At 38.7% G+C, this 21,651-nt stretch overlaps 1 protein-coding gene across 1 annotated transcript in view; it reads right to left on the minus strand.

Annotated features, from left to right (window-relative positions):
• Positions 1-1,474: 1,474 nt before the first annotated feature.
• SKOR2 (SKI family transcriptional corepressor 2) overlaps positions 1,475-21,651 on the minus strand; it is a 43,709-nt gene continuing 23,532 nt past the window's right edge. Inside the window, exons 6-8 of the mRNA XM_016933656.3 lie at positions 15,311-15,378; positions 7,387-7,452; positions 1,475-2,197 (exon numbers count right to left, since the gene is read on the minus strand). Of these exons, the coding sequence (XP_016789145.3) occupies positions 7,390-7,452; positions 15,311-15,378 (131 nt within the window). The 3' untranslated portion in view covers positions 1,475-2,197; positions 7,387-7,389. The remainder of the gene's footprint in view (positions 2,198-7,386; positions 7,453-15,310; positions 15,379-21,651) is intronic.

Below are 21,651 nucleotides of genomic sequence, written 5' to 3' on the forward strand. Positions count from 1 at the left end.
GGCCGAGAAGCGATAGTTTTAACATTCTTAGCAGCAGAGGCAAATGGTTTTCTGTACTGAACTTGGCCATGAACTCAATGCAGAGTTATGCCATGGTTAATAAGTCCAGAGTGCTGCAGACATACTGGTCAAGTTATTGGGTTATCTCTCTTTTGCTACAAGATCATTTGCTGATATTTTACCACTAATAACTCATAGATATTTAAAGTTGCAATTGGAAAGGAAAGAATGACATTTCAGGCTGGTTTACACTGCCAGTTGATGCAGCTGCAGGATAAAGACCTTAAATTTATCTGTAAATCTGTTATTCTCCCTCCAAACTCCTGGGCCAAGCTGCTCTTGCTCTGAGAAGCTATCTGGTCCTAGAGTTTGTTTGCATTGGATTCTATAGAAAATGACCTCTGCTGTCCCCTGGTGGCTAGTCATGAAGCCAGGTTTGTGACCTCCCAGATGATTTTCTGCCACCTCTGATATCCTTGGCTTAAAGTACAAAGCTGAGAGCCACAGGGCTTCCATCCCTTTGTGAAATTTCATGCTTATATCGGAGAAAATTCTCCACTTACCTGACTGCTCAAATTACACACCTAGGTACAATTACCAGTTTTAGAAACATGTATCATGTCCAACGGACTGTGTGAGACTCATACCTGCACCCAGGCCCCTCCTGGAAGAACAGCTTGAAGAGAACATTTTTTGTCACAGCATCTTCATATTAGTTTCTGCTAGTGGTCACTGAGAACCTGTTTCCAGACTCTGGGACTTGGTTTACATTCCTTCTCGAATGCAGCTTCTCATCCTTCATAGGCTAGGAAGAAGATCACAAATGAGTATCCCTCCTTTGGTTTTTTATTGTTACAGCCAAGATAAGAGCATTTATCTCAAGGGTAAGTTGTGAAGCTTTTTGGGATAGTTCATGGTAATAAAGCTGGTGGGGAAAAAGTATTAAATCTCATGGCGATGCATCTGAAGGCTGTTTTGAAATCTGTTGAGGGATGCCAATGGTGAGATGTTTTTTCAGTTAGGATGGGCTTTGGCAACCTCAGGTTGGGAGGTCATCCATGGTGGACTTCTGTGCAACCCACATTACCTTAGAAATCTTGGCTGCAAAGTGTTCACTATTTATCTCTCTCATCTGAAAAGCAGAATTTGGGGCATAATATGATCTTGTGGACTTGGATTTAACATTACAGTAAGTAGGAAGGCCTACGATGGGCTCTATCAGCAACACTACTGGAAGACCTAGCAGGAATTTAGAACATTCCTTTACCTATACAAAGATCCTAAAACAATGGAGGAGTTGTCCGGATGCTGACAATGACCAAAGGCTGGGCTAGCCTTTAATAATCATTTTTGAAGGAATTCTGTTTTCAAAAATAATTTATTCAAATATTTTTATACCAAAAAAATTTTAAAAGTATGAATTTCTCTTAGTTGTCCTCAAGCAAATGTGCATTTAACTACATGAACACAACCATTACTTCATAGTTTTTTTATTATAGACTTTTTTATCCACATGAATGTTAAAGAAACTACAACAGAGTTAAATGCCATTTTTGATAACATGATTATATTCTTAATTACACTCAATATTAAACTGTAAAATATTTCCAAAGGAATACAATCTTCATTCAAACAGCAGGCAAAGTACAGAGAGGAAGGGGCCACGTGTAAGTCTGTCCAGTTTGCTATGAAAAGCAGGTTTGTACGGCTGGTGCCTTCCCATCCATTGAAACGCGATCCCCACTCCTAGGATGGGTCTTGTGTTTTCTTCCACCAAGAATCACTTCTTCAAAAAGAAAAGACAGTTTTGTAGAGTTGCTTTCTCCATGTGTGCAGGACTGAGACTGCCTGGGACCATCCGCTGATTTCCCATCCCAACTGGCTAACAGCACTTCCCATGCTCTGGGTTCAGCTGTCCTTTAAAAACACAAAGACTCGAACTTTGGTTCCACCAAAAGATGCAACAAGCATTGACTGCTCTGGTTGGCTCCCCCCTCCCCCCACTAATGAATGGCTGCTACAGTCTATTTTACATGGTTGTCCATGCTGTTTTGAGGTCACTTGTCCTTAGGTTCTCCTGAACCTGATTTTGTATTTAATTCCCAAGCCCTTTCGATCTGCAGTCTTTAAAGGGGTCAGAAGTGCTCCATGGCAGGCTGTATCTTACAAGAGAACAAGAGTAAGTAGTTCTGTGCACCTGGGATAAGACAAAAGCATAGAATGACAAGCTGAACCTAATATAATCAGATAATTTTAAAACATTTAAAGTAATATTTAGTATACGCTCCTTAGGAGAAGACATTTTGTCTGCTACCCTAGGTTATATATCTCTGATGATATCAAGCCAAACCAGAAATACTAAACGAGAGTGTGCTGGTTTGCTGTGTGCTTTTCACAGTAAAGCCATTTAGATGGGTTTAGAAGCTGGGGTTTGTTGTAGGGCAAAGACAAAAGCAGCCTGCAGTGAAAGGGGCAGACAGAATTTCATGCTCTGGTGCTCTGCTGGTTTTGATTGGATGGCCCAAGTTACGTTTATTTTTCTTGTTCTGTGGTGTCAGGGCAACATAGAAGTATGAGTGGAGGTTTTGTGATTCAAAATCAATAAAATGATTCAATTGGTTATTAACTGCATATTTATAACTGATAATACAAGATGTGAATTAGGCCATGATTTTAGGTGACAAACCAGAGGAGAGCAGACAATGTATGGAATGCAGAGCCAGCCCCAGCCTGGCTCAAATCCTGCCACTTCCTAGCAGTGAGACCACAGGCAACTTACTCATCTCTCGTCTCTTTAGCCTTCTCAGCTGTAGGGGGGTGAAAGCAGTAATACTTACCTCAGTGGGTTGGTCCAAAGATTAAATAAGATAATCGACATAAAGTCCTTAGAACAGTGGGGGCACACCATTATTCTCTAAGGAGATTCTTAAAAGAACCTCTTATGTCTGACTAAAGATGAGAGAAATGAATGTACCACTCCCCCTCTTTATCTTTGATTTATACAAAAAGGAAGACACAGAATGTTCCATTAAAATCCAATATCCTTTTTTTAAAGACTCTTGTTGTTACTTTCGTAGTAATTATTCCAGAAGTGAAACAAAAATGAGTTTACCAAAGAGGTAGATATAGTTAAAATACCAACAAAAAATAATATTCCAGACTCTCCAGAAAGATGCAACGTAGCAATTAGTGATTAAGAAAATGCAGACATAAGGCAAAAATAGGTGGGTCATGCCCTTGGGTGTTACATGTGGTCTTGGGCTGGCTTTCATGAAAGTGGCCCCTTTCTGAGAAAAAAGAGAGAATATAGCAGAAAATTGGCACACAAAAGTGACAGCCAAAATTTTAGAGCTAGTAGAGATTTTGATCAGGTTTGGCCATCCACATTTTATAGATAAGAGTGAGACTCAAAGAGATTAAATGATGTTACTCAAGATAACACAGAGAAATGGCATCAGATCTGGCACCCAGTCTCCCTCACCACCAGCTAAGGACCCAAGGAAGACAGGGAGAAGGCTTTAGGGTCAAATAGACCTGGATTGAATCCTGTATCTGTCACTTAAGAGCTATGTGACTCCTCTGAGCCTCAGTTTCTAAGTATGAAATGGAGGTAATAACAGGATCTGCCTTACAGCATTGTAAGGATAACACAGTAAGTATTTAGCCAGTATCTGGCATAGTTAGTGCTCAATAAATGATCATTATTATCATTTCCAGTTTGGCCAATGAGTTTCTGTATGACTATGAATGAGACATTTCCCTGATTCGCTTCCTACTTATGTAAAACGGTTTACTTCTTGTCTGTGAAAGGTGTGGGTGTTTCAACCAGTTACATCAATGATAACTGCAAAATGTTTAAATGTGTTTGGGAGAAAATGAATGTAAAGTAATAATTAAATTAGTGTTAACATCATACCATTTTTATTTGGGGACAGATTTCACACAGATTACACTGGGTTATCTGTGCAGGAAGTGCGTCACAGAAATAACTAGATGTAAGGAAGGCCGTCGGGAATAATTCTGATGTTAAAAATGGGCCCAGGTGAAAGGATAATGCCTGCAACATTTTGAAGTATTTTTCAAATCCTTTCCATTGTACTCATGAGCTTATAATGAGACAAATACGAAGAGCGGTACAATGTCTAATCTAATAGGGCTTGTTTTAGGAGGTAGTTTGAAGGTAAATAAAATAAACTACACTTTAAAAGCTGGTAGCTAAACAAATAGAATTCATTGTCCCAATGGGGACTATGCTTAGGTTGAAGAAAGGTGCAGATAAATCCAGGGTAATGGATCTTTATGGCGTTATCAAGGGAAAGCTAAGAGTATTCAGTGTATATGCCTAAATTTTGAGGTTGATATCGTTAAGAACAACAATTTTGCTCTTAAAGTATCTTGGCCTGCGTGGATCTTTATTTTGACGCAACATGGAATTTCTTATGTTCTAATGTAGGACAAAAAAAAATGTGCAGATCAGTGATATGTGGCAGTACTCGCTCAGCTTATTAAGTGGATTGCCTGTGGTTTTGAAAAGCTTCCTCCTCTTAATAGTCATATTGGAATCCACTGGGTGGCAAGAACACTGCATACTACCTTAAGGGTCACTCTTGCATAAGACATTAATGCATCAGTCCCTAATTTGGAAACCTGTGGTCACTCTGCAAGACAGAATGTGTCTCTCTCCCTTGGTGTAATGATTTTTATTTTGTAATCTCTCTTGGGGTAACTCCTTGCAGGCTTGGCATGTTGAGAATCAGAGACTGCCTCTAACAATACAGTCATGATTCTCTGCTTGGCTGATTTAGCTAAGCATTTAAGTAACCACTAATCTTCTGAAAGCACCAGGGTCTACTTAGAGAAATCCCTGTTGTCTGCAAGGATGGAAACAAAATCAGCATGGAGGAAGCATTAGTTACTAAACACAAATCAATCTTTTTTTTTCTTTTTCCCACCTAGCCATATGCTAGGTCACTATCAGAGGTGTAGTTTCTGGGCAGTGAGTCTTAATTTGTAGGTGCAAAATGGGCTCAGGTCTGACAAACAGGGAAGATGGGTTGGGGAAGTATAAGGAGTAAAAAGAGAGTTTATTGAAGCTCTTAAGTATAAATCAAACCACATTCTAAGGCTGGGCATGGCTGTAATCTCAGCACTTTGGGAGACCAAAGCAGGAGGATTGCTTGAGCCCAGGAGCTTGAGGCCAGCCTGCGAAATATAGGGAGACCTTGTCTTTACAAAATAAAAAAAATTTGCTGGGCATGGTGGCGTGCACGCCTATAATGCTGAGATAGGAGGATGGCTCGAGCCAGGGCGGTCAAGGCTGTATTGAGCTGTGATCGCATCACTGCAACTCCAGTCTGGGCAGAAGAGTGAGACCCTGTCTCAAAACAAAACAACAAAAACCCCATTCTAATGTATGAATCTCACAAGTGCTGAGTAAAACAAGCCAGACACAAGAGAATGTTCTATGCAACGTCATTTACATAAAGTTCAAAAACAGACAAAATTTACCATCGTTGGGGGTAGGGAGTGGGAGAAGCTGGGTAAGAGCACAAGGTTATTATCAGGGGCTGGAAAGCTAAGTGAGCTCATCGTGAACATTTACTGAGTTTCCTTGTTGTTTTTGTTTTCATTGTGTGTTTGTGTATGTGTGTGTTTGTGTGTGTCCCTGAGTGAGTGCAATTCACTGAGTTTTGATTTGTAAACCATGATTTGTATGACTTTATGATTTATAAACTTTGAATAAGAAGGTTATTTTTAAAAACATCCTAATATTTTCTCTTGAAAGAAAATTAGTTTGACATTTTCAAACATTATACATACGGAGTTTATCAGAATTAATTTGGACCATTCTTGCCTTAATTATCTTGATATTCTAAGTTAAAATTCAGTGGAATCTAAATGTTCTAAAATTTTCATTTCACACTGCTGGTGCAAACCTGGTCTACTACACTGAGAAAGAAATTGCCCAAAGTCAACTTCAGACTTAATAAAAATACTTTAATATATAGAACAGAGCCAACCTCACAGGTGCATTTGTGAATAACTTCATAGAGATGGAAACAGAATGACTTACTCCGAGCACCTCTGTTGCAGTATCATCTGCTCACCAAGAACAATAAGTCCATGCATTAGGAAGAGGCAGGCACTAGATCCAAAGTCAGGGCCCCCAGAATCTCTTCTTGGCTTTGCAACATGAACATAAAATGTCACATCTCTTATCTGTAAACCTCAGTTCCCCATGTGTAAAATTAAGGGAAAGCACATGAATGAAAGACTGTTTTGGAAAGGGTTTTAAGCACCTGATGAAATGTAACATAATTATTATTATTTAAGACAAATACTGAAGACTACCACTAATAAAGATAATGGCAAGAAAAGTTGTCATTTGTACCTGATAGAGGAAATTTGTGATAGGCAGAAGAGAGGTGAAGGAACAAAAGGAACCATGAGCCTGCACAGTTCTTTTTGCCAACAAATTCTATTGAGTTGAAAACATGTTCCAGAGGGGAGGAATGGGAAGAGTCATTCTGATGGGAATGGATCAAACTGATAAATGGCTGTGGTCCTAGCTGGCCATGAGCACTAACAAATGCTACCTTTGGCATCTGTGGTTTTTTCCCCTGATTTAGCAATCCTAGTTGTTAGGTCATCCCAGTATATTGTTACAGAAACAATGTCCTAGTTTTTGCATTCCCACAATTCTAATAATTACATGTGTCTTCTTCCATGGGCTGAAAAAGTTTCTTTTCAAATACTTCGGTATGTTCTGAATATAGCCATTGAATTTTCACTGTCTGCTTTTCCTTAAGAGTCCGAAATAATTGTCTTTTCAATTTTCTTTTAAATTGATATGACCTTGAATCTGGCTTCAGCTGTAGAGAAACTATTATTGGTTTAGGGAAAAGATTAGTTACTATTCCTAGAGCAGAAGGTCTCAAAGGTCTGTATTGTCCCCAGTTGTTCATATTACCACCTGCAGTAACTCTCTGAAAGTCAGATTTCAGGCAGGCTTTTTGGAAGCGAAGGAGAGACAGAGATGAGACACCCTGAGGATGACTGCTGACACTTTGGTTTCCTTGGGGCAGTAACTGGGGTGTCAGAACCATAAAGAGCAGAAAATCTTAAAACGGAAAGAAGATCACTTTTGCAGACTGAATACAGAATTTTTAGTTATAGGAATTTTCCATGGAATTTATAAGAAGTACTTGGTCATTCATTTAGGAAGTCCCATCCCCGGACATAATGAAGTTTATTAGTATATTGACTCAAACACAGGATGCAACTTTACCAATCCCTTGGGCTATTTCAAACACATCAATAAAGAATATGTTCAAGCACACAACAATACAGAGAGTTAAGAAAATCTCTTTCCTCTGGTGATCTTACCTTTTAGCTTTTGCTGAGATGGGCGCCCAGCTTTTCTTTCCTGATCAAGCTTGCTGCATAGGGGATCTGTAAGATAAAAACAAGCAACACCATCCAGGTAAGCTAGATTTGGAGACAGATGTGTAATGGAGACCCTTCATCATGCCTAACAATTTGAATGCCAATAGATCCTCCCTGAAAAAAAGAGGTCTCCATCTGCTCAGCGGTATGAGGTTTCTGGGGTATAGCATCCTTAAGGCCTGTTAACAAGTACAGTGAGGACAGAACAGGTGATCACACTGGATTGCTGCTACAGCTAGTCCTTGAGGTTAACATGTGATGTTTCACTTTTTAAAGTTTTAAAAAATTTGCATTTAATAATATGGTATCATATTTATTTATGTACAGAAACTGAGCTATGATGTTCTAATGTATGTTCAAGTTCATAAAACAAGAACGTGCTTACAAACTAGTTTAATGTAATTGTTTAGTTTATTAGAATGATTTCTTTATAACGGATGTAATTTCTTTATAACATATGCTATCCTTATAAATCACAAATAAGACTAACTAAACCCAAACTATTACTCTGATTAGATTCCCAATAACTGATAAGATGCATCAGAGGCTGGGTGCGGTGGCTCACACCTGTAACTCAGCACTTTGGGAGGCTGAAGTGGGAGGATCACTTGAGCCCAGGAGTTCAAGACCAGCTTGGGCAACATAGGAAGGCTCTGTCTCTATAAAAAATTTAAAAATTAGCCAAGTGTGGTGGCACACACCTGCTACTTGGGAGGCTGAGGTGGGAAGAACGCTTGAGCCCAGAAGGTCAAGGCTGCAGTGAGCCATGATTGCACCACTGCCCTCCAGCCTGGGTGACAGAGCAAGACCCCTTCTCTCTCTTATACACACAAAGAAGCATCAGAAATAACTGCACTGAATGGAAAATATGACCTTGAGAATTCTACCTGGATAAACTTGAAAAGTACTTTCGAATACTGGGGTTTTGAATAAAAGCTGATCACAGTTGGTATGCTACTTTTCATTACAAAATTCCAATGGTTGAAATTGGACTCAAGGTATTATTTAGATTTGCCTCTCCACTAACCCCCGTTAAGGTGCTCTATCCTTATGTTACCAACCTTCATCATTACAAGGCTAAACTCAGGGCTCTAAAGACTTTATTTTACATGTAAAGAATAAATATTCACCCTTCTAGAATGTAATGTGAAATATGGCTGTTAAGTAAAAGCAGTGAGGGAAATAAAATCACTTTCATTCAATTAGGCAATGATATATATATATTTATTTATATATATATTTATTTATATATATTTATATATATTTATTTATATATATAAATATTATATATATAATATTTCCCACATTACCAGTATACTGTATGTTTTCCTCTCATGATCCACAGTCCACGCATGTGAACCTTTATTATTAATGAGAAAGAGTTATAAATCTACAATGATGCTAGTGGCTAAAAAGAGTTGGACCATTTTACTGTAATAATTAGTGGCTAAAAAGAGTTGGACCATTTTACTGTAATAATTAGTCAGCTGAATCAAACAGTCTTTTTAACAGGAAAAAAAAGGACAATAATAAAATAATCATCTCACTATTTTGATATATAACCACAACATAAACATGTCAGATAGGCATATATCTGATAAAGGGCATAGATAGCATCATTGAAATTAACGATTCATATAGTAACATTAAAAGTCCAGTGTCCTAATCTTGTATTTTAGGATGCAGGCTGAGATCAGCTAGATAACTATGACAAGGACAGTCACACAGGGACCTACTCCAGTTACCTCTTCTTTTCACTCTAGGTTGTGCTATAGCTGCTATTAACACAGACCCCTTTGAATATTGGTTTTCCATTATGGTGTATGCTGCAATGTGCCAAAGCATATGGATCACTTCTCTAGATGCGTGACATGACAGAGCCTGGAATGGAATTCCATTATTTAGGATAACAAACAATGTAAACTTTTGGGCACAAGGAGTTCCAATAAAAGGTGTTTGTGCCACTCTCACATTTAAAGAGTCCTCAACATCAATATTAGACACCACAAAGATTTAGCAAGTGACTGTTCTATGCCAGCCACCAGGAGAGATAAGTTAAATCACCATGGGCCATCTCATTAAAGGAGTAAACTGCTCAACCTAATCCAAAGAAACCCGCCTGAAGGATTCTACTTTCAGAGCTAAGTCAAAATGGCTTCCTCTTTCTTTTTTTCAGAAGCAATAACACAGCATTTCATTAAGGTGGAAAGTTGAGAAGGAAAAGAAAAGAAAAAAAAGGACTCAAGAAAAAAAGGACATTTCCAAATAAGCGTATTTGAGTCCCAAGGGTCCAGATTGGAATTTAAACTGGGGTGAAGAATTATCCCCACTAGAATGTTGATTTTTTCATTTATTTCATTAAAACAAAATGAAATAAAAGCCAAAAAACAACAAAGATAAAAAGCAAAAAGTAGTGAGCTGAGAATCATGTATTTTTCCATTCTAAGTCCTAAATCATGAATGGTAAATAAAGATTATAGTAGCATGGCCAGTTGTTCCTGGAAACAACATTATTTCACTGATTCCAGGATGCACTTTATCCCCTCACATTTTAACATTTCTGAAATCAGATGTATTAGAATTACAGTTGAAACCTTTTACTTTATGATTCATCAAATCGTGGTGCCTCTTACAATTCATGGTGCTTCAGATTCCATAAAATGCAACATTGGACTTGCAGACACTTCAGCAAATTCTCCCCAACTTGGAAGCTCAGGATTTTAGAGGCTCAATTTAAACTAGTTAGTTATTCCATGCAAATCTCCTACAATAGGACTTACAAAAGCCTTCTTTTCATCTTGACCAGCTTAGAAATTACCGAGATTGGCATGGAGAAAAAAATTCAAAGTATTATGTAACTTCTAAATTACCTACTTGGTTATAGTAGATCAAAAGTACTGGAGTTTAAAAAAAAAAAAAAAGTGACTTCCTAGTTTGTGCCAAAAGAGTTAACCTAAGCTCACACATTCAGGTCAGTCAACATCTCAAAAAGAGAAAGATGAGAAGAAAAATGCTACATAACTAAGGAACAACTGATTGCACTGTCAAGGTGCACAACAGTAGATCAATAATTGGAAATGGACACACAGTAGCCAAAGTCTGTCTACTGCTAGAGAATTTTAAGGCAGCTTCCACAGAAGTTCAGGCTTGCATTAAGTCTTCTGACTTGCAGGGATCTCCTTTTGATGCATATTTAGACACAGAACCAAAACCTTCTAGTGGCCCAGGGATCTTCTTCTAAAAATATAATGCAAAATAGTAATGGTTCAATCTACCTTTTTTTAAAAAAAAGATGTAAGACATATTTTTACAAACTCTGTAGGTTATACAGTAGAAATCTGGGCAAGTTCCCATCCTAATGAATATTGGAGAACCTCCAAGAAAAGACCATCTTACTGAAGAGCTGTGTCCTTGCCAAAGAACAAGCACTCCTCCAGCAAAGATAACGACCTCTCACTCCTTTCCCTGTGACGATGCACTGCACTCCCATCATCAGGAAGTTGTAAACTGCTGTTTTACAAGTCCACCGTGAACAAAACATTAGTCCTTAATCTATTGATTGAACATTATTTTAATTGAGGCTTTTAATGAAGAACTTTGAGACCAATTCCCCCTAGCTGCGTGTGACTGCAGCATTCTGGAAAAACAGCAGAGGGCACTTAAAGACTAGCACATTTTCCCCATCAACACGCCTTGTGGTAGTGATCTGACAAGTTCATAGGATGTGAATCTGGGTCTAGCCATTTATCATGTGCTCTGTGTTGCAGCAACACAATGTCCTCCAAGAACTATGACTAAAAAATAAAAAAGCATGTCTTCAACAAATCTACAGTAGTAGCTTATACACAGATGCACTTGCTTATAAAATTATTGCCAAATTCATAACAAAAAAAGGTTATCAAGGCATCATCACAGTCTCAGCTCATGTTGTAAGTTTTTATATTCCAGTCCTTGGAAAAACTTTAATCAAAAAGCTATTCACTGAATAAAAATCTTCAGTCAGCTTCTTCAGCCTAAGGACTGTTAAGTTTTGCTTTTAAAATTGAATAAACTTGTCCTAGAATCATAATTCATTTGTGAATGAGAAATCCTTTACCCTTTATTACACTAAACATTTACATTTTCATAAACATGCTAAATTAAAAAACTTTTGTATTGGTTCATAGGGATAGAAAAATATTTCTTTGTTTTGCATAACTAAATGTGGCTTAGTAATACAAATGCTATAAGCACTTGAAAACCCAGGGCAGGGGTGGGGGACTTTAACACAAACCACGTTAAATACTAAAATACCCAAATTTTGAGCTATTTTTTAAAAAGGTAGCTTATACCATGTATAAATGTTAACTAATTCCTCACTGTTTTAAATCTCACATTGAGATAAGTACACATTCATTTATAAAGACACAAAGAGAGTCAATCATTTGACTGTAGTCATCACAACTTTACATTTAACACGGGAAAAAGAAGCAATGGTGCAGAAATGACAGTCAACAGAGAATCTAAAAATGCAGGAGCCAAAGAAATTCATAAGTTTTCTTTCTATGGCAATGATACCCAAGACACTTTCAATATAAGTTTTTTTGAATAGAAACACTTTTTAACAACATAGGATAAATGCATTGTGGGTCTTTGGGAATCATTACAAAATATTGGTTTTAATATATTTGAATTCTCCTTGACTGCAAGATAGAGTGGGCTTTTATGTCATCTCAAGAAAAAAAAAGCCTGTTTTGTAATATATGCTCTGTAAACTTTAAATATAAAATAATTTGAGTGAACTGTTCTGTTTTCAGGAAGCAAAGCATGCAACCATATTGACTGATGAATAAGATCATCCAACTAAAATATTCAGAAAGCCAGTAATTGTGATACTTTGCAATTTCTTGATAATCTTTAGATAGAATTTTCTAAAGACATTTTCCCCCAGGTACTTTGACAGATACATCAGGCTGAATAAGGAATTAGATACATTTCTGTTCAAGTAACACTGAATCTGCAGCCTCAATTCTAAAGCAGATAGTACCATGTAAACATAGGTCCTTCCTGCACAAAAATATATCTAGCCGGATGGGCACGGTGGCTTACACCTGTAATAGTTCCACTATTGTAGGTACTACTTTGAGAAGGGCCACACCATTAAATTGATTACTCACATTGGCATAGCATATTATGGCTTGTATGTACATTTCATGTTTATTACTCACTTGCACCTTATAATATTCCTACCAAGGCCCTAGGTTAAACCTTATAGCCATTCATTTTGGTTGAGGAACTGACACTTAATGAACTATATGGGATGGGTCTCAATCCCAAGTTACAGATGTTAAAGCTCATCTCTGTTAGGTGCAGACAGAGCAGTAATACAGAAGCTCCCCAAAATTTGCTAGTATTCCTTCCTTTAGGAGTTGTGGTAGTAGTATTTGCTTAGTGTAAAATAACATTTGAGGAAACCAGGACAAAGCCAGGGAAATTTGGAAAAGAATTAAGAGGACTGCTATATGAGAGTATCAGAGCTGGGTCAGGATCATCATGGGTGGTGATTCATTCAACAAATGTTTATGAACAGCTGTTTGATGCTGCACACTGTGATAGGTACTGGAGTCAGCAGGAAAACCTTGGGCATCTAATGGTAGGGGACACACAAAAAGGGGAAGAAGCAGGAGGGACAAATCATGTCGATTTCACCAATTTTCATGTTGTTACCCTGGAAGCAGCTGTGTGTATTTCAGGAATTATATGATACCTACAAGGGCAGGAGGGTGGGGGTGGGAAATTCAAGCTTTTCCCAAATTATTTAATTTGCTACCAGGAATAGTTTACTATCTATAGGAATGTGAATTAACAACATTTGTCTAGATAGATGAATACATGTTGTAAAATATTTTATAAGACAGCATAATAAAATGATTTGGTAATACCAGTTTTAATCTTCCATGTACCAAATATCTCAAAAGACATGAGATATTTTTTTCTTCTATCAATCCTATCTGCTTAGTACATGGAGACAATATAATTTCCTCTTTTACTAAAGAAACCAAATGCCAAAGAAAATTAAGACATTAAGGTTACATAACCGGCCTTAGATAAGGGCACTAAAAGAAATACTGTTTCCTTTCCTAATGCCCATTTTGCTATACTCACCACCACCCCCTGAAATCACAATTTTTTTGTTGCACGTGTGGCAATTTTTTTTCTTTTGTTTTAAGAGTATGAAAATGGGCTGGGTGCAGTTGTTCATGCCTGTAATCCCAGCACTTTGGGAGGCCCAGGTGGGAGGATTGCTGGAGGCCAGAAGTTTAAGACCACCCTGGGCAACACAGAAAGACCATGTCTCAACAAAAAATTAAAAAATTAGTCAGGTGTGGTGGTGCACACCTGCAGTTCCAGCTATTTGGGAGGCTGAGGTGGGAGGATTGCTTGAGCCCAGGAGTTGGAGGCTGCAGTGAGCTATGATTGTACCACTGCACTCCAGCCTGTGCAGCAGAGTGAGACCCTGTCTCAAAAAAAAAAAAAAAAAAAAAAAAACCTGAAAATGATGTCCTTTGTAAAATAAGGAAGGTGTTAAAATGTTATATTCCCCTACATCGAATCTTTTATTTAAATTTTTCCTTTAAACAGAGAATACAATAAATATATTCACAGCAGTAATTATAGCTCTTATTATCAAGGAATCAAAAGCTAAGAATGGGAATTTGTTATTAAATCAGTTATGAAAATCCTCTGCTCCCCAGTGAATTCAGGTGCAAACAAAACCAACATGAGAAGAAAATCTTGTTTAAGCAGCATCTTATGTAGTGGTTTTCAGAACTGAGAGTTGTTAACGATCACTTGAGATCAAGGAAAACCAATTGCTGCAAAAATGACCCTTAGGAATCTCCACTAACACTGGCATGATTTCTCCAATGAAGAATGGAAACATTAATAACTATCTTTCTTAAATAATCCTGACAAAAGAACTAGATATCTGGCTCTGTAGACAAGACAGGCACATATGCATGGATCCATGATTAATGGTTGAAAGGTAGCATGGATCAGTACAGAAATGTCAAGCAACCCAAAGTATAATAATTATGCTGAGAATAGCACTAAGGATCAATATGTGTTTTTATCCAGGTGATTAAATATATCTTGAAAATATTGAGCAGAAATAATTTTTTCCATTGTACTCACAAAAATGAGGAGGCTTGGGAGACTCCTTTAAAAGCCCTAATGAATAATACTAGATGTATCTACATGGGGACAAAGGGCAAGAAATTCAGAAAGCAAACAAAAACCCAAAACAAAACCACTACATTTACTTATCAGACATCTTCCTGTTTTTTTTTTTCCATATAAATAGATCTTAGTGAGTGTCCATTTTTAGAAATGATTAGGATAGAGTAATACATTTCATTTGGAAATCATTTGTTTCTTTTCATCATCCTTCAAGTGAATTTAGTTGATTAATTGTGCTCATTAATTGTGTTTTATTGGTAGTGGAGGGCCTGGCTCAAGTGTGGGTAGTGAAAGGAAGAGAGGATGGAAGACAGTTGCCCTTCACTGAGCTCGTAGTATAGCCCAGCACTGTGTTTGGGAAGTTTGCATAATGGAAGAAAATGCAGGTACCTTTGGTTTACCCACAGAGATAATTTACACATCTGTCTATTAACACATGGTAGGTAGTTACATTTAGAGGAAACATACTGCCACATCTGTTTATCCTGTGTCTAAGTAAATCTCTTGGTAATTAGCATCTAAGCCAGCTGAGAGGTAAGTGGACCAAAGGATTTCATGCAAAAACGTGAACAGTTTCATACATATTGGGTAGTCTGAAAACAAACCAATTAAGTTGCATTTATTTTTAAGTAGAAATACAGCTTACAATTTGTAACTGTTGCACCATTTCTTCTCGGTAGGCTAGCTCCCTTTTCATCTGATCCTGAAAATTATCTGGTAGGAGAGAGAGATAGAGAAAGATTAACTAAAGTGTAAAATCTACTTTTAGTTTAGCTAGTAAAAACATTATTGACAGTCCCATGGACAGCCCCCCTACTTTTAAGTATTTTTTTCATAGGCAAATTATATGCTTGTTTGAAGAATGTTTTCAACACTCTATAATTTAATCAGACTAGACAGTAAATTCTGAGTGTGTCTTATATTTTACAGTATCACATATTCCATCTAGTATAATCTCTTGCATATGATTACACAGAAATATCCCAATCATGTTCTTTAACCTTTGCACACTTGTGCAAATCACAGGTATTGGGAGCTTCTACTGTCTTCAGAAGTCCAGCAAGAGTGAGTAGGGCAGGCCTCAGATAGAGCTGAGCATGGGAAATGCTGCCCCTCCTGCACATAATACCTTCCGGGTAAATAAGATGTGGGTCTGTGAAAAATGCCTGCCTGGCTTCACTGCAGCTCATCTCACTCCTAAGAGAGAATACTTTGGCATGACTCCCCTGTGCAGCAAACTCTCTCACCCTGGGATCAGCCTTATTTTATGTTCCTCCTTTGTCCTGGTGCCTTTCTACAGACCTTACCTTAATTTGAGAAGAAGAGAACTTTAAGAGATATTGTCATGCAAAATATTTTTGCTATTCTACATATTGACCATATTTATTGCATTAGGGAAAAAATGACTTCCAAATGCACAGTTTAGTGTTACATCTTCTCCACGTGATCCTTTTAAAAGTGTGGACTTGGCTAACTTTGCCTTTTTCTGCACTGAAGGAGAAATGAGCACGATTTCATATTGAATTTGTGGTTGATAGGGCAGCAGCTTGAGGAAACCAGAAACTTCATCATTATCTTTTCTTCTCCTTTTCCTTTCATCTTCACAGCCAACTGGTGTGTGAGTTCTATGTGTTCTACCATCATATTCTCCCCTCTTTGCCATTGTTACCTCCCACGTGCAGGCACCTCATCCCTGAATCATTTTCTGACTGACCACCTGCCTCCAGTACCTTCCTCTCCAAATACCTTTAATTCCCTGCTTAAAAATCTCCAATGGCTTTCCAACACTTTCAGGATAGTAAATCCTTTACCACTCATGAGACTCTGGGTACTTAGAGATGAAAAGGCTTTGTTCTTTTTATTTTTTTCAACTTCTACCTTTTCATACTATTTGAATTTCTTATCCAACCCCAAACATGTGTTCTAATTAATTTTTTTAAAAAGACCCAATCCCTACTGTCACCTCTGATTTTGATGTCAAAGTCACTGTAATAGAGGGAAGTATGTGGTGCCATGCAAAGATTGAGAGAAGAGCTGTCATTCATTCTGGGAACATTAGAGGGGAGAGCTGCTTGAGCAGACACGTGGAGAACAGCATTCTACATAAAGACATGGAAGGAGGAGAGGGGAACTGCATATGGCTCAGCTGGCTGCAGCCGAGGGCACGGAGGAAATCCCCTGCACCACACCAGCCACCAAACCACTCTCTAGTCCTCAACTATGCATTATACTTCCAGCCTCTGTGCCTTTTCCCCTGCTGTGGTCTTGCCCTTGCAGCAAACAACTGCCTTTTCTTTAAAGTCCAGTCCAGATGTTACCTCCTCCAGGAAGTCTTCTCCAATTCTGCAGCCCCTCCTGCCAGAATTATTTACCCATTTTTTTTTGTACTTCTCCAGCACCCTGTCCATACCTGTATTAATGCATCCATAATACATGCTGTGATTAGTTGTTATCCATCTGTCTCCCTGCTAAACAGTTGAGTTCTTAGAGGGCACGAAGATACGTTTAGACACTTTTAAAATTTTCAAGGCCTACCACAGTGCCTGGCACACGGCAGGGGCTAGCTAATAAATGAGGAGTAAAAACACACAGAATTATCCACCAGCAGGTTGAGATTCTGCCATCTATAGTAACTACCCCACTCTGGAGCCTCAGACCTTTATCTAAAGAAACAAAGGTGTGAAATAATGTGCTCTTTCAGGTGTTTTCTTGCTCTAGCATTTTAAGCTTTGATGACAGGCCGAGTGTGGTGGCTCAAGCCAATAATCCCAGCCCTTTGGGAGGCTGAGGCAGGAGAATTGCTTGAGCCCAGGAGTTTGAGACCAGCCTGGGAAACATGGAAAAACTCTGTCTCTACTAAAAATACAAAAAATTATCTGAGCATGGAGGTGCACACCTGCAGTCCCAGCTACACAGGAGGCTGAGGTAGGAGAATCACCTGGGAAGTCGAGGCTGCAGTGAGCTGAGATTGCACCACTGCACTCCAGTCTGAGTGACAAAGTGAGACTCTGTCTAAAAAAAAAAAAAAAAGAAAAAGAAAAAATTTTTGGTGACAAAATAAATTGATTTGATTGGGCTTCATGCACCCACTTGAATTTCCTGTGCAGGGGAAGTGAGGGAAAGATTTTGATTTACACCAGTAACAATTAGGCGAAAGGTACCATGTGAGGAGCTAGCATCCACCTCACCAGGTCAGGATGCTCTAGAGGTGGGTCTAAGGGTACAGGGCAACAGGGGAACCAGCCCTCCACAAACTGCCCTGGTTCCAACACTTGGTCCTGCGCTGTGGCCTGCAGGCCTCCAGGAAGATCAGTGTGGTTCCAGACACCGGAGCACATGGCAAGCATGGCTCCCTTTGTGAAGAAGAAAACTTTCCTCTGAGCCTCTAGGGATCCAAGATGCCTTTGACCAGGGTGGTAAACTAAGATGAATTAGGAAGGAGGGGCTGCCTGAAGCCGACCAGGCTGGAGCACTTCCCTGGGATCACAGAAGATTCTAATTTTAGAGGAGGGAACAGCTAAGGGCAATTCAGAGTGGAATGATGAAAACTAATCCTAACTTAACTCATGCTCATTTTTCTATGATAGTACACTTAATATAATTCCTTAAGTTAAAATGAAAAACAAAAAAGAAGCCATTAAAGTATTCGAAATAATGGCAAATTTTTTTTTAAGATTGGAGTGGGGAAGAGCATAAAAGGCAAAAACTGAAAAGGAGAAGACTGGTTGATTTGATTAGACAGAAATTTAAAACTTTGGTATGCCAATAAATTACAAACAGATTAAACTCCCCAAACATAAAACACCATAGTCAACATTTAAAGGTAATTGATACAAACCAAAAAATACTTGCAACATGTCAAAGAATTAACATTTTAGTATAAGTGGGTTTATACAAATCAATAAGAAAATGAACACATCAACAGAAATATGGGGAGAGAATATAAATGGGCATTCACAAAACATATGAAAGGATGCTAGACACATGAAAAATGTTCAACATCACCAGCAATGAAAGAAAAGGAAATAATATGAAATACCAAATTTCCTCTTAAGTTGGCAAAGATTAAATGAAGAGATGATACATGCTGTTCCAAAGATGGGAGCAGAAATTAGTTGAAACTTTCTGGAAAGCAACTTGAAATTATATGTTAAGACTTTTAAAAAGTTCATACCCTTTAACACAGCAACACTTTTAGGAGTTTAACCTAAGGAAATAATAGTGGATACATGCAAAGACTTAGTTACAAGGGTGTCCATTATCTAAAACTTGGACAAACCTTAATGTCCAACATAACAGTATATTTATACACTGCTGTGTAGTAACAGAACGAGGCACATTTTAGCTAAAACAAAAAGGAAGTAAAAAATGTTGTGTATTACATTTCATTTTGTTTTATAAAAGCATTTAACAAGCATTTAAAGAGGCTGAAACTCCAAAATGTTAACATTGGTTATCTCTAGGTGGCAAGATTATGGGTGATTTTTGTTTCCTTTCCTTTTTATTTCTGCATACTTAAAATTTTCCACAACAAGGATGTGTATATCTTTTGAGATATAAAGATTGTTAATTGGCAAACATACAAAAATCTAAAATTTTTTCTATGTTCTTTTTTTTTTTTTTTAAATTTGAGGCAGAGTCTCACTCTGTCGCCTAGGCTGGAGTGCCGTGGCATGATCTCAGCTTGCTACAACCTCTGCCTCCTGGGTTCAAGCGATTCTCCTGCCTCAGCCTCCCAAGTAGCTGGGGTTACAGGCATGCACCACCATGCCTGGCTAATTTTTTTTGTATTTTTGGTAGAGATGGGGTTTCACCATATTGGCCAGGCTGCTCTCAAACTCCTGACCTCAAGTGATCCACCTGCCTTGGCCTCCCAAAGTACTGGGACTACCGGATGAGCCACCACGCCCGACCATATTTTTTCTATGTTCTAAAGGTTGATGAAGACACAGTTTAATTGGAGATGGAAAAAATCATTAAGCCGACTTCTGTAATGAGAATCACTTATAACCCAACTATTTTTGGAAAATGATAATACGAAAGGAAGTAACAAAGAAGAGCACTGAAGTGCAGCATGTCAGCCAACACAACAGCAAGGCTGCACACTGCAAACTCAGACAGCTGGAAAAGCCAAAGCGTTTTCCAAACAGCAATAAAAAGTATCTAGCCTACATTCCTAGAACCATAAGTAAGAAGACAAACCCATAGGGTACATCTGGTTCACATCTGGTTCACCTGGAATGTTCTAAGCAAGCAGTGGGCTTTGGGGTTCAATTTGTTTACAAATGTCTTCGTTTTGTTATCTCTATTTTTAAAGAACCATTGAACTTTTTTTTTTTTTGAGACAGGGTCTTGCTCTGTCACCCAGGCTTGAGTGCAATGGTGTGACCAGAGCTCACTGCAGCCTTGACCTCCTGGGTTCAAGTGATCCTCCCATCTCTGCCTCCTTAGTAGCTGGGACTGCCTGTGCATGCCACCACACTTGGCTAATTTGTGTGTATGTGTTTGTGTAGAGACAGGGTCCCAGTATGTTGCCTAGGCTGATCTCAAACTTCTGGGCTCAAGCAATCCTCCTGCCTCGACTTCCCAAAGTGCTGAGATTACAGACCTGAGCCACTGTGCCCAGCCAAAACTTAAAAAAAAATTTTTTTCATAGCCATCTTCTACTGAAAGGAGTTTAATCTGTACAGTATTTTGGAATCTGCCCTGCCGCCCCGACCCTGCACTTCATCTCCCAGAGTATGCTACAAAAAGAAAGAAGAAGGAAGGAAGGAAGGGAACCACTGAACATAAAATGAATTCAATAATGGCCACAGATGAAAGATGGAGACAACCATATTCAGGGAGATGAGATGTAGTTTGTTTTTAATAACAAGGACTCTTAACAGTAATTTGGAAGAGCAATTTTTTATAAGAATCTAAAATGATGACATTTTAGATGAAATCTAACATTTTTCATAAAGCCCCATTCATTAGTGCTTTCCTGTAATAACCAACTGGCCTTTCCACTCAGTTCTTGTAAGTGCCATGAATTTGTCACTAGATCTGCAAATCTAAGGATTCAACTCATGAGCCCTGGATACTCACCTTTATACAAGTCTTCGGTGATCCAATTCCATCCTCCATTGTCAGTTTTAATCTCTTTGGGTATGACCCCAATGTTCCTATCAATCATTTATTGAGAGTATGCTACGTACCCACAATATGCCAGGTGCTGCAGGTGGCAACAGAAGAACATTCTGGGTAGCCCTTCCCTGAATCTATTTACAATGTGGGTTGGGGGAGTGGAGAGTAACACGAGTGAAACAGAGAAGGAGTCAACACAGAAAACTCATGGTACTAGAAATGAACACAACAGGACTTCAGAAAATCGTGCCTGCTGCAAGAGTGGAAAGGCTTCTTGGATGTGGCAAAACTTTAGCTGTGCTCCAGAAAAGAAGGAGGACTTGGATGAGGGGAGGCACTCTGGACTAGAGGAACACGGTGTGCAGAGGTGGAGGGAGAGGGGTGAGAGTGGTCTGCCAGGTAACTGGAGCTGAGCCGGGGGAGAAGCAGAAATAAGGGTGGAGAGGTTGGGGGAGGGGCACACAATTATGACAGGTTTTGAGAGTCAGTTAACTTAGATATACCATGATACACAGTGCAAATCGTTCTAGCTTCTTGAGGTGAAGATTTTGTGCCAAATCTAGAGTTTCAGGAAGACAGGGCTAAGAGCAGCAGGCAGAAAGGGCTGGAGTGGAGAAGGGAGGTGAGGATGCAGGCCACCCTGCTGGTGACGGCCTTCTCCATTCATTGCCACCTTTAGCAGGTCCCAGGTTCGGGGCTAGGCTCTGAGGTTTTAAGATGGCTAATGGGAAGAAATAAAAATGAATAAAAACTACAGCAAAACGATGAATGCTGTAATAAAGGAAGGCATAGGGTGTTGGAGGAAAAGAGAGGAAGAAGAGATACAATTGCTGGGGAAGGTGTACATAATGCAGTGGCAAA

Source organism: Pan troglodytes, chromosome 17, assembly GCF_028858775.2.
Source record: "Pan troglodytes isolate AG18354 chromosome 17, NHGRI_mPanTro3-v2.0_pri, whole genome shotgun sequence".
In the NCBI taxonomy this organism is placed as follows: Eukaryota; Metazoa; Chordata; class Mammalia; order Primates; family Hominidae; genus Pan; species Pan troglodytes.